This window comes from Ips typographus, linkage group LG15 (genome assembly GCF_016097725.1).
Source record: "Ips typographus isolate SLU linkage group LG15, UJ_Ityp_2.0, whole genome shotgun sequence".
Lineage (NCBI taxonomy): Eukaryota > Metazoa > Arthropoda > Insecta > Coleoptera > Curculionidae > Ips > Ips typographus.
In genome coordinates this window covers 739,234-753,676 of record NC_138436.1, presented here as the reverse complement: position 1 = coordinate 753,676, position 14,443 = coordinate 739,234, and the positions used below count along the sequence as shown (strand labels likewise).

The window sequence follows — 14,443 nt, the reverse complement described above, 5'->3', positions numbered from 1 at the left end:
GCCTGGAAAATATGTGTATCGTATGGAACACGTGAAAATAGAACGTTTTTCACTCTCGGTATTTTTTCGACAAGTGCACCGTTTTCGAGTAAATGAGTGGTTTGTGTGAAAAAAAGTGAAAAAATCGTAGTTTGATGGTAGTCTATCCGATTTTTTACCGTATGTAGAAAGATTTTTGCGTATGAATGTGACACCTATTCAATGAAACAGATCGAGGTCAAGCTTTTTTCACTCTTGACATTTTGTCGAAAAATGCACCGTTTTCGAATAAATGACAAATTTATGTCGGACAGAAAGTCAAAATTGGGCGGTGCCGACGTGCATCGAGATGGTCCGAGCGACGTCACGGAAACAAAAGCCGTTAGCGAACTGTAACCTGTAACGGTTTTTTTATTATACTTAACAGAAAATACTACATTTTCAACTGTTTATAAAATACAGTAAATATGACATTTTCGGAACAGCGCACGGAAATTTTTTCCCGATCCCTCTTTCCGTGCGACTAATAATAAACATAGATATCCATGATACTAGATATCCTATGGCAACCCGAAGAAAAAAAAGAAACGAGTAATGTGTCTATAGCAACGATTTATTTATTAATGACAAATTTTATTTTCTGTCAGTGAAAATTAAGTATTTATGTATTTATTACATTTTGCAAAAATGAATTCAGATTGTGAAGAAAATCGGGATATTCCCGAAAATATCTTACAACGAGCGGCAGAAGTGAGTGCAGATTTATTACCAGTGAAATCCAGGTTGAGATATGAACAAGAATATAACAGTTTTACCGAATGGCGGACTCGGAAACGAATCAAAATTGTGAGTGACGATTCTTTTAGTATATTTTTCTGAAAAAGCCAACACTATGAAATCCTCCACTTTATGGAGTCGATTCTCTATGTTAAAGAGTTGTTTGGCAATAAAAGAAAATACTCACCATCAATATCCAAAAACGATTGCTTTTTTGAAACGACAAGCTGTAGGATATATACCAAAGAAATCCAAGATTCTTACAGCAGAACAAGTAACCAAATTTTTATGTGAAGCTTCAGATGGAGAATATCTACTAGCAAAAGTAATTTTAGTGTTTGGCATCTTCGGTGCATGCCGCAGAGATGATTTAATACGTTTGAGTTTAGATGATGTGGAAGATAATGGGCGTTTCCTTGTCGTGTTCTTACGAGATGGAAAAACTCACAGGTCAAGAAGTTTTACCATTACCAATGAAAATTGCAAATTCGATCCCTGTACAATTTACCGTAAATACGCTGATCTCCGCCCTAAACATATGGAGAGTAGAAGATTATTTGTTGCATACCGAAACCAAAGATGTTACGCTCAACATGTTGGGTGCCATACTATCAGTGGTATTCCAAAACTTATTGCAAAATACCTAAAACTAAAAAATCCCGAAGAATATACCGGACATGGGCTAAGGCGCTCTTCGGCAACCATGTTGGTGGAAAACGGCGGTGATTTGCTCACTTTGAAAAGACACGGAGGATGGCTTTCTTCCAATGTAGCAGAAGGATATATAGAAGAGTCCATACAAAGAAAAATTGAAGTATCACGGAAGTTGTTTAGCCCTTGTAACTTGGAAACTACAACATCTGTAACAGTCAATCAAGAGAACCAAAGCACACACGAACACTCCGCTTCAACATCTTTAGCAGAGTCTTTAGTTCAACAAAAAGAAATGCAAAAGGGATTGAGCTTCAACAATAATACGAATTGTACAATAAATATTACTATTAATAATAACGGTTCTGTCCAAAATTAATTTTCTTAGAATTACCTACTTGTATTTTTTTTGTTAATTTGAGTTGTATGTACTTACATTTTTACTGTTTTAAAAATAAAAATAAATATTCCCGATTTTCTTAATAAATTTTTGCGATATTTTTTGTTTATGTTGATTTCAGGTACCTAAGTATAATAAAAAATATCGTTCATTACTCGTCCAGAAATGGATTTTCCGTTCTTGCATGACTTCCCGTGTTCGGCTGCGCCTCACACGAGAATTTGTCACGCGCGCACGGAAAAATCCTCATTTCTGTACTGGTAATGAAATATACTATTTTCGACGACTGACTTTGAAAGTACCTCATGTACGCTTCCATTTCAAAGCAGAAAGTGGTCATTCGCCGCACGTGCGCAGAAAGTGAATCATTTTCTGCTCTAGAGCGTTTTCGCTTTCTACTAACAATCTAGTCACCAACTTTTTTCGGCGTTTCCATAACAACGCTTGACATACCTGTTTGAAATAACCACATTCCGTCAAAGTGATTTATCGGTGACAATGAGTTCGAGCGACGAAAATGATGTGAGTTGTCCTTCTAATCCACCCCACAGCAGTCGTCGAAAAAATATCGTCTATATTTCGAGCCAAAAGTACTTTTGCCGCTTTTACATGATTGCAGCGTTCGGCTTCGCCTCAAGCTGCAAATTTCATGTGCAAGCGGCAAATATATACTTTCCGCTCTTAATATAGAAATAGTATATTCTATATTAAGAGCCGAAAGTATATATTTGCCGCTTGCACATGAAAATTGCAGCGTGAGGCGAAGCCGAACGCTGCAATCATGTAAAAGCGGCAAAAGTACTTTCGGCTCGAAATATAGACGATACTTTTTCGACGACTGACCATGCTACCTTTCACTCCTTCCACTTCATACAATTAAGTCACAACCCATATTTTTACACTCTACTTTATTATGAAAAACAGCAATATAATTATTAGTTTAAACTCTATTTTCACTGTTATTGTGGACAATGTAATTTATAGTAAACTTCTTACAATTTTGAATAATGATTGGCTCATTCTTGTTATCAGCTACGACTGCAGAGGAGGTCGTTGCATAGCTAATTTCATTTCCTAAGCTTCCGGAACTTTTTCCTAGAATTTTTTCCGATATCTGTGTTTTGTTTTGAATAGAATCTTCAATGTAGCCTTCTGCTGTTGTAGCTGAGCGCCAACCTCCTAGGCGTTTTAAAGTAGTGATACTCGCTCCTGCGTCTGCTAACAAGGTAGCCGAAGATCGGCGGAAGCAGTGCCCTGTATAACTAGACACATTAGGCAAATTTAAAAAAGATGCTATCTGTTTTGGCATGTTTGCAAAAATGTTCATTCCAACCACTTGCTTGTTACATATTCCATTCTTGTATCGTAAGAAAAATCGTCTGGTTGGTGTATTTGGAGGGCGCAATTCAACATATTTACGGTAGAATGAAATATAGTTAGTGTTCTCAACTCCACCATTTGAGACAATAAATGTACGTGAGATATTGGTTTTTGTGTTTGGTATTTTTATTATGAGAACTGATTCCTTGTCTTCTATGTCATCAATTAACATTTTTGTTAATTCGTCGCGTCTGCATGCACCGGAGATCCCGAATATTAAAGCAACCTAAAAATAATTAAAATGGCGTTTTGTAAAGTAACGGGTATACAGTGTTGAGCATATTACCTTGATCATTAAATATCGGTCATCAGGAGCTTCTAACAGAAACTTATTAATTTCCTCACGTTTGAAAATTTCCGACTTTTTGGCTTTATAGCCTACCGACTGCCTCTTTAAAAAGGCAATCACTTTGGTATATTTACTAATGTCTATATCATGTTTAATTAAAAGGGTTGTTCGAAGCATAGAGTAAATAGACCATAATGTTGAAGACTTCTTTGATTTTCCAATTTCAGCAAGATATGTGAGCACTATATTCTCTGAATATGACGACCCCGCTTTATTTGCTAAACACCACTTAATAAAAACTGAATACTCCTTCTCGTAACGGGTTTTGGATTTTTGTGGAAGTAAATTTAAAGTTACATTCCTTGCACTTTCTCGAATGTGGGGTGGAGTAGAAGGATAACTCACATCGCTTGAACTCATTGTTACCGATAAATCACTTTGACGGAATGTGTATATTTCAAACAGGTATGTCAAGCGTTGTTATGGAAACGCCGAAAAAAGTTGGTGACTAGATTGTTAGTAGAAAGCGAAAACGCTCTAGAGCAGAAAATGATTCACTTTCTGCGCACGTGCGGCGAATGACCACTTTCTGCTTTGAAATGGAAGCGTACATGAGGTACTTTCAAAGTCAGTCGTCGAAAATATACTATTTCAGTTTCGGCGCGGTTTACGTTGCGTTCACGCCGGTCCGTGAATTTCCGTTCGGTTTTTCCGGGATTTTTCCGCGAAAATTGCGCGTTTATTGTTTTAAAGTGCTGTGTTGGTGTAGGGCCTTTGTATTATCCACCTGGATTAGTTTTTTTTCGTCAAAGGTTGGTGATTTTCGGTTATTTTTAGGTCGACTTTTTTATTTCAACTCCAATTGCATTTTTAACCCCAAAATCGGATTCAGCACGACGAAATACTCAATTAAATCTATTTTTTGTGCCAAAATTCCGATTTTTGATTTTGAATTTATGGCCATTTTTTCGATTTTTTGGGGGTGCACGAACCGTGCGCGTAGCATTTCGGTTATTTCCACTCTAATTGCATTTTTGACTTCAAAATCGGTTTTAACTCGACGAAATACTCAATTAAATCTATTTTTTGTGCCAAAATTCCGATTTTTGATTTTGAATTTATGGCCATTTTTTCGATTTTTTGGGGGTGCACAAACCGTGCGCGTAGCGTCTCGGTTATTTCAACTCTAATTGCGTTTTTGACTTCAAATTCGGTTTCAATTCGACGGAATGCTTAATTAGTAACCAGTTTTTTTTTTTTAATTCGATTTTTTGCTTAAAATTTTGACAAAAATTAATAGTGTTGCGGGGTGGGGGGGAGAGTATATGCACAAATTACTTTCAAAATTGGTTATATCCTGTACAATATAACTAAATTAAGCTTATTTATATGTGTTTTTTTTTGAAAAAGTGAGTAGTTTTCAAGTAAATGAGTATTTTTCGTCCTTATGACGTCACGTGACTGTGTTTTTTAATGACTGAAAATGTGTCAATAGTAGTTTGAATAGCTTTAGACAGTTTGTAGGCAAGTTAACACTGTAGTTGTTGTTGTTGTTCAATTTAGTTGTAAACAAAGTCAGTAAAGTAGCAGTTTTGTGTTTATTAGTCTAATATCTAACGTAATTAATGTAAATTTGTCATTATTTGATTTGTCCTGTCACATAACCTCAAACATTCTGTCATAAAATCTAACCTAATTCAACTACTCTGTTCAACTACTACAAACAAAGGAAAAATCGTTATTTTAATATTAAATTAAACCAATCCAGAGATGTCCGATTACCTTTGTCCACGTTTTCATATTCCTTTTCTATTTAGTCAATTTTTAGTTAGTCATTTTTTGTCTTATATACCTACCTAAGTATATATTATGATTATTTATAGTTATACATAGGTTATACCTACCTATATTAGTCAAGTGTAGGCTAATTTAATTTCACTGATTTAAGCTTAATTAAGGTGTATTTATATGGTGTACAATAATAAGTTATCATTTAATGGGGTAAGTTTTCAAGGGTTATAGTTTTTAAGAGATTTTATGACAAAACTCAGGACAATTACGTTTTTTCCAACATTTAAAACGTGTCTAGATGCTTTTGCGAAATTTTGCAATTTCTAAAGTCACTTATAATTGCTTTACATCATCAAAACTGTCATTTTAACTGTTTTGTGTTCTACAATCGATATGCACCACTAAAACTGTCTTTTTGACTGTTTTTTAACAATTTCAAAATGTGTGTTTTTTGTGACAAAAAAATATACCATTAAAACTGTCATTTTAACTGTTTTTAACTTTTTCAAAAATTTAAAAAAAGTGTTTTTTTGATTAAAATTAATTCTATTAAATTTTTAAAGTGTTCTGCAATTGATTTGCACCATTAAAATTGTCATTTTAAGTGTTTTTAACTTTTTCAAAAATAAAAAAAAAAGTGTTTTTTTGATTAAAATTAATTCTATTAAATTTTTAAAGTGTTCTGCAATTGTTTTGCACTATTAAAACTGTCATTTTAACTGTTTTTACCTTTTTTTTAAAAATGTTCAAAAACTTAAAAAGTGTGTTTTTTGATAAAAATCGATTTAATTCAATTTTTATAGTGTTCTACAATCGATCTGCTTTATTAAAATTGTCATTTTGACTAATTTTTTTAATTTTTAAAATTTTAAAAAATTTCCAAAAGTGTTTTTTTGAATAAAATTAATTCTATTAAATTTTTAAAGTGTTCTGCAATCGTTTTGCACCATTAAAACTGTCATTTTAACTGTTTTTAACTTTTGTTAAAAATGTTCAAAAACTTAAAAAGTGTGTTTTTTTTAATAAAAATATCGATTTTATTAAATTTTTTTAGTGTTCTGCAATCATTTAGCATCATTAAAAATGTCATTTTAACTGTTTTTAATTTTTTCAAAAACTTTCAAAAATTCAAAAAGTGTGATTTTTTGATAAAAATCGATTTTATTCAATTTTTATACTGTTCTACAATCGATTTGCTTTATTAAAACTGTCATTTTGACTAATTTTTTCAATTTTCAAAAATTTTAAATATGTGTTTTTTTGATAAAAAATGATTGTATTCAATTTTTATAGTGTTCTGCAATCATTTTGCATCCTTAAAACTGTAATTTTAACTGATTTTAACATTTTCAAAAATTTTCAAAGAGTGTGTTTTTTTTATGAAAATCGATTTAATTCAATTTTTATAGTGTTCTACAATAGATCTACTTTATTAAAATTGTCATTTTGACTAATTTTTTCAAATTACAAAATTTTTCAAAAATTTAAATTACTTTTTTTATTTTAAAATTAATTGTAATTAATTTTTAAAGTGTTTTGCAATTATTTAGCGCCATTAAAACAGCCATTTTAACTGTTTTTAACATTTTGAAAAATTGAAAGTGTGTTTTTTTGATAAAAATTAATTCTATTTTATAGTCATCTACAATTGATTTGCACAATTAAAACTGTCATTCTGACGGTTTTTTTTTTTTTTTAATTTTGAAAAATTTTAAAAGCATTTTTAAATTAATTTAAACATCTTCAGAACGGTTATTTTTTACGGAAACGAAACGTGTTTAGGCATTGTTTTGAGTGGAACGAGAAAACGTAATTTTTCAATTGAGGCAGTGGTTTTTTTTTGAAAAGAGGGAGTTTTTGGGAAATTTTAACAACGACGACGAGCGCCAACAACAGTTCCTAAGGCAACTTAGGGTGATGCTCGAGCGGTTCGATTGGGAGCGCCGCATCCTGCGAGTGGCCTTGGAGCGATTTGATTGGGATCGTCGTCGAGAACTCCAGGTAGTATTACATCGGATGGAAGAGTTGCCGCGTGAGTTGCATGTTTTGCTTACGCCTCTCGATTATGTGGGATTGATGAGGGAATTGCGCGTGGTACTGGAACGTTGCGTCGAAAGACCGCGTCAACTACGCGTAATTCTAAATCGTGCGGATGTGTTGTCCAATTCATCGGTTCGACCGCTGTCTTTTCAAAAAAATGGTGACAACAATGTAATTTTGGTAATTGACGATGACGACGTCGTGACAGCAACGGAACCGATTTTGGTTGACGCGTCCGTACCATCATCGCCACCACTACCACCATCTCCTGTCGAGTATATTGTTGTTACACCTGATTTACCAGTTTTGTCCCTGTTTCGTCAGCAACGTCGTCGTCACAAGGTTCTTCTGCGTCTCCTGTTTTTGCAGCGGATTTTGATCTGCTTTCCCCCCCTTTACCTCTGTCGCCACCTTTTTTACCGGCTTTGCACATACCAACACCGGCGGAACAACGACGGGAACGTGTTCACGCTGCCGATCCAATCACACGAACTTACAGACAAGCCATAACTGTGGGCACGCGTCTCGATGCCGAGTCCCGTGTTGCAGTTTATAATGTGGGCGATTTAACAAAACGGTGTTTGTTGTGTTCAGCCGTGGGCTTTGAACAAGAAAAATCTGTCGGCAAAGAGTTTTGCTGTAAGAGTGGCGATGTTGTGTTACCGCCGTTGGGTTCATGTCCCCGCAAGATGTTTGAATATCTCACGGACGATTCACCGATGGTCGTTCAATTTCGGAACAACGTCCGTACAATAAACAGTTTATTTGCTATGGCATCGTTCAAATCGACTGTTCCTACCGATGTTCATCCGGAAGGAGTGAGTGGTCATTGGTGTTTTACGATTTGCGGACAGATTTGCCACTATACTCACGCCATTCCGGTTCGTCTTTTTGCAGCAGACAATAGTAATGGTCAAGTAACGGTAAATAATAGCCAGCAGGTTAGGGACGACACCATTACTCTCAAACTTAATCAGTATTATTTCGTTGACTCGAATAATGCTGTCAATCGAATTAAATTAAACGAATTTTCAATTTTGCACAATGGCGGCAAATTGTTTCAACAGTACGTAGTGGACGCTTATGTCAAAGTGGAGGCGAACGAGCTGTGGTGGCATAAAACACACCAGCTATTTAGACGGCGAGCCAGTTACGGTAGTTTGTTAAGGTACTTGGAGACAAGGGCAAACGCAGCTGGTACGGATTATCGAGTTGGGTCAATTTTCATTTTGCCTGCGTCGTCGAGACGTGGAATGCGTTTCACGAATCGCCAGTACCTCGATGCGATTAATGTAATAGCAAGACATGGCAAGCCGGATCTCTTTATCACGTTTACGACGAATCCGAATTGGCCAGAGATCCAAAACAACCTCGCTTACAAACAGAAATGGCCAAACCGTCCTGATTTGGTTTGTCGCGCATTCCACAGTAGATTAACCGAGTTTATGGACGACATCGTCAAGAAACAATTATACGGTACCGTCCATAACTATTTCTACACGATAGAATTTCAAAAACGAGGTTTGCCTCATGCTCACATTTTGGTGACGTTTTTACCGGGCGACAAACTAAACAGCCGTGAGCGCGTCGACGATGTCGTTTCAGCCGAGATACCGGACTATCAAGTCGAACCGATTTTGTATAGAACGGTAGCCGACTTTTATCTGCATACAAAGTGTAGAGGACCGACCCGCGACCCAAACGTTACCTGTTTGAGAGCGGACGGTACCTGCAAAAAGTATTTTCCAAAGGCCCTACGGGAGGTCACTAATTTAAATTATAACGCTTCAACGGTTAAAGATGGACGCCCTGAATATCGTCGACGTCGCAACAATCACATGATCATTTCGAACAACATTACGTACACGAATGCCGACATCGTGCCTTACAATCGTTACGCTGCACTCAAATATAAGAGTCACATCAATTTTGAGTGCGTCGGATCCTTGGCATCCGTCAAGTATCTGTACAAATACGTGACGAAGGGTGAGGACATGTGTCGCATGGAAGCGAAAAATGAAGTCGATCGCACTATAAATTGGGACGAGATTAGTAATTACCTAGACTGTAGGTGTGTCAGTTCAATGGAGGCGTGTTGGCGCCTGTTCCAATTTAAGATGAGCGATCGAAGTCATTCGGTTGTATGTCTGCCTGTTCACCTTGAGGACCAGCAGACCATCGAGTACGAGGAGGACGAGGACGCGGAGCAGATTTTGCTCCTTGCCACCATCGACACCAAACTCACGGCTTACTTTAAGCTTTTTTTTTTTAACCAAATGGAGGGAGCGCCACGTGATTTATTTTATAGGGAAATCCCAGAAAATTACACGTGGAACGCAAAGCGCGGTCAATGGCAATCACGTGTTTATAATCGTAAGGCAGTTGGCGTTGTCGTGGACGTCAAATCAACGCACGACGATGAATTGTACTGTTTGCGTACACTGTTGAAACACGTGCGTGGCTGCCGATCATTTGTCGAACTGCGCACTGTCCGTGCATTTGATTCGGACAGTGGTCAGTTTGAAACGATCGTGTGCGACACGTATCGTGATATTTTTGAACGTGCGATGCAACAAGCTTCTACGCGTGCGGCACCATATCGTTTACGTAAATTTTATTCTCTCTTAGTGTTGATCAGTTTGGACGCGGGCTAATCCTATGTGGTCAATGTTTTAGCGCTTTGGTCCAAATTCAAGTTTCCGCACATGATTGCCGACTTGGTATTGGGTCCACGTCCCACCACCACTTCATACGGTTATGCCTATCATCTTGCCATTGCACAGATCGATTCGATCTTGGCGAGAAATAGTAATGACGATAACTTGACCTTGGCCAGGTTGGGTTTGCACGATCCCGAAGCAATATCTTACGATGACGGACGTAATGACGCAGATACCGAGGTAGTTGCGTCATTGATGCGTCGGGCGTCGTGCGGTGGAAGGGGTGGCGGGACAGTTTCCCAATTGTCAACATCAGTGATGACGACGACAACAACACCAGTAGCAACAATAACAACAACAATTGCTGCTGCTGCCGCTGCAACAGCGACAACATCAACAGTACAAGTGATGGAGTCGTCTATAGTAGCAGTGGTACCGCAAGTAGAAGTAACGAAAGTGACGGAACCGCAAGTGGTGGAACAGGCTGTGACTACCACCACCACCACCACCACCACGACCACAACCAACATTACAACTTTGACCACAACAACAACGACGGCCATTACTACGATTACTTCTTCTTCCGATGCTGCTACTACTACCACCACCACCACCAGTACTCCTGTCACGAATACTGTTGATGATGTTGTTGTTGTTGCTGGGGCGGCGACGGCTGCTGCTGCTGCTGTTGCACAAGCTGCTACTGATGCTGCTGCTGCTGCCCTCAACGATGACGATAATTATGCCGACGAAAGTAATCGTGAACGGATTGCTTGGGAGGAGTATTGCTCTAAATACCGTGTTGTTAGTTTGACGGTAGAACAGCTTGCCATCTAGCGTCGTATAGTGTTTGCCATTTTACGGCGAAAAAAATTACTAAACAATGGTGATGCGTGTTTTCATTTTGGTGTTTCATGTGAGTGGTTAGTGTCGCAACGTCTCTATCGATTTGGTCAGTCCGATGACGACAACGACGACGAGGACCAGAATAGAGACCAACAAGGAGTCAATGACGGTTGCGTCACACCAACCAACACATCCAATCATGTATTGCCACCGATGCCTGTGTTCGCGATTGCCAGAATTTGTTTTATATTGACGGCCCGGCTGGCACGGGCAAAACCTTTTTGTATAACGTATTAAATGCTCGATTAAAGTCGAGCCGGTATATACATGGATTGACAGTGTTGGCGGTGGCGTGGACGGAAATTGCAGCATCCCTAATTATGGATGGCATGACGTGCCACAAGGCCTTCCGGATCGGCTTGGACCTCAACGAAACGTCCACGGTGGGCTGGCCCGTTGAGCACAATCGCAGCAAGCGGTTGGCTGAAGTTGACGTCATCTTTTGGGATGAAGTGTCAATGACCAGTCGATTTGCTTTGGAGGCCGTCGATCGTTATTTGCGAGACATTACGCGCTCTCAAGCACCGTTCGGCGGCAAAGTGGTTGTGTTTGGCGGTGACTTTCCTCAAACCTTGCCCATTGTGATGCGTGAACATGGGAATGCAATGTCGATACTGAATCGATCGGTTTTGAGTAGTTTTCTCTGGCATTACGTGATGCCAGGCAAGCAGAGTCTCTCTGAAAATTTGAGAGCCAGATCGTGTCATCCAAAACTGCACGCGATTATTTGATGAGGTGGATGACCTAACAGTAAATAAGATAGTGCACATCAAGGTTATTGAAACCATTTCTGTCAATTTAATAATACAGTTTAATAGTTTCTTGTACACATCTCACTAAATTTGTAATAGTATATTAAGTATCAAGAACAGTAAGTAAGCATTACTTATCAATGACAAAGTTTGGATGAAAAATCAAAATCATATGCTTTACTTCCAATGTTACTTATCTATTAGGTATCAATCTGGTTCCAAGTAACATGTGTCATTATGACAAATCTAAGAATCAGAGAGCCAATTAAGGGTTCAAAGTGACAAACCGCGGAAGTCACGGAAGTTTGGATCCATACCAATTTCAAGACAAGATTTATTGGAATTTATTGATCCTCCAACAGTTACATTGAATTTGGTCAGGACTACACCAGATATTACCGTCACAGAAATGGATCAAGATCATTTGGATGACATTGATGAAAGAATGTAAGCTCTTGTAGTATACATAGCAGGTTATGCTGCTCACGCTGCAATAAAAAAAAATGTGAGTATTGCAAAGTCTATTTAATTCAAGAAGAGGACTGTTCCATTAATTTTATGTATAGTGGGCTTTGCTACCCCAACAAAGATGTAGTACTGTATACAGATTTTACATATTTAACCATAAAAAGTTTAGTAGAAGAAGCAGAAGAAGAATATTTTTTTTACTTGTAATTCCCAAAAATCCATTTTAACTACATATACTTTGTTAAACTTATCAAATATTTGAATATTTGAGGGGCATAGCTGCAATACACATAATTGTGAATATAATTTAAATATTTTATTAAATTCATTGACCAATATCTTTTTTAAATAACTACAGTAAAAAACAAAATGATGTACCTAAAATTAAAAATTAAAAAGATTCTTGGTGATACTCAAAATGAATGATCCTCCCTTTTGAATAATTAAAACTTGTACTTACAGTTTAATTTTAAATAAGAATAAATAAAATTTAGTACTATATGTATTAGATATATTAGATTTTACATGTCTCATTGGTCTCACAAAATTCTTAGTAATAGTCTGAAAAAACTTATTTTTTTTAGAACTTTAAGAAAACATGTATTTACCGTTAACTAGAGGGTCTACTAATGTGTTACGTAAATGTATATTTTAGTTATTGTGTACATTGTATGTATACATACATACAAACAAACAAATCTCTAAACATGTATTACATTACACCTACAATACTAGAGTTACGTTCCTAGAAATGCTAACATTGTAGCAATAAATGCTTATGCTTAGCTCAGTACATTTAATGTATTAAATAGGACTGTAACCTATATTTGAGTTAGTTGTCACTTGTCGCTTTACCGCAAACAATAAAGTTTTTTAAAAATTTGTTATCGAATCTAGATTCCTAACTGGCGCAGTCGGTAGGATTTGTTCAACGGCGTGCATCGTGCAATTTCCGGTTCGTCTCAACTATTCGTGAACAGATCCGAACATCAAAAAACTAGTTTCGGGAACGGCAAGCAACTCATTGACCAGGGAATTGCCCAACTTCGACAAGTCCTATTGGTGCGAGACTCCAGGAACAAGAATCGTCCTTAAGGCCTCATAAGTAACCCCAGGGAGCAGACAAGCATCGCTTCTCCTATTGGATCCTACCATAGACTAAGGAATGAAGCTACTTCTAATACTATTGTAAGTGGAAAATATTGATTTATTGATTGCATGTTTGGTGAAACAAGTTGGAAAACCAATATTACAATTTAAAATAATTACTTTAATTAGTTCATTAATAACAAGTTTATTTTCTGTAAAATGGCTACTAATTATGCATTAATCAGATATCAAGCTGATAATATACCTTTGTTTGACGGTAATACCAAACATATAAGTAGATTTATTACAGCTTGTGAAAATTTTCTTGGCGCACACCAAGATAGAGCTAATGTTAATGCACCCTTAAATATTGCATTATTTGATACTATTTTAAGTAAACTAACTGGTAGAGCAGCAAATTTAATAGCTTCTAGAATCGAATTAAACAATTGGAATCTAGTAAAAGATGCTATTTATGGCACATTTTCTGATCAAAGATCTACAGATTGTGTAGTGCAAGATATCATAACTATGAAACCAAATAAATCTGAAAATTTATTGCAATTTGGTATTAGGTTGCAAGACGCTAGAAGTCTGTTGTATTCAAAAGTTAACGCATCAAATGACCCTCGCGAAGTAAAATTATTAAAAATCTCGGAGTATGGTAAACTAACCATGAAAACCTTTATTAATGGTTTAGATTATCATATGCAATTAGTAATTAGATTGAAAAATCCCCAAACTTTAGAAAAGGCAATGACTCATGCAATTGAAGAGAAAAATTTTATTTACTTCAGAAACAGAAATAGTGTAACTAATAAAATTTCCCCTCACTCCAGCAGCATTGTACCTAATCAAAATAAAAATAACATTTTTCAAAGTCAACCTGTAGTGCAAACCATGCATCGACCTATATTCCATAGAGAAAATGGGAACGTAATGCATACTATGCCCACACAGTTGCCAAGACCCACATTTAATGCATTTCAGCATAACACAACACCAACACAACAGTACCATAATAATTTTCCCCGAAATCAGTATCAAAATGGGAACAACCTAGCTTTCAAAGGTTATGGACAATTTAGAGCCAGATCAAATCAAACTCGAAATTTTCAACCCGGTTTTACAAATCAAAATCAATTTGGTCAAAGTAATCGACTGAGACAATTTAATCAAAATCAAAATTTTAGTAGAGGTGAGCCTTTGGATATTTCGTCAGGTAACACTATCATTAAAAGAGCTCTTGTACTTGTAAAAA

The 14,443-nt window shown here is 36.7% G+C and overlaps 1 protein-coding gene across 1 annotated transcript; it reads right to left on the bottom strand.

Annotated features, from left to right (window-relative positions):
- Nucleotides 1-2,304: 2,304 nt before the first annotated feature.
- On the bottom strand, nt 2,305-4,260 carry LOC145738268 (uncharacterized). Its single transcript, XM_081993097.1, has 2 exons — nt 3,474-4,260; nt 2,305-3,413 (listed from the first exon to the last, which is right to left on the bottom strand). Exons 1-2 carry the CDS (start codon nt 3,894-3,896, stop codon nt 2,748-2,750), a joined length of 1,089 nt encoding a protein of 362 aa, XP_081849223.1. The 5' UTR covers nt 3,897-4,260; the 3' UTR covers nt 2,305-2,747.
- Between the last annotated feature and the right edge of the window lie 10,183 nt (nt 4,261-14,443).

Coding starts and splice junctions, on each gene's coding strand:
- LOC145738268 (XM_081993097.1), bottom strand. CDS start 3,896: ATGAGTTCAAGCGATGTGAGTTATCCTTCTACTCCACCCCACATTCGA. Junction 3,414..3,473: donor ACCGATATTTAATGATCAAG/GTAATATGCTCA, acceptor AATTATTTTTAG/GTTGCTTTAATATTCGGGAT.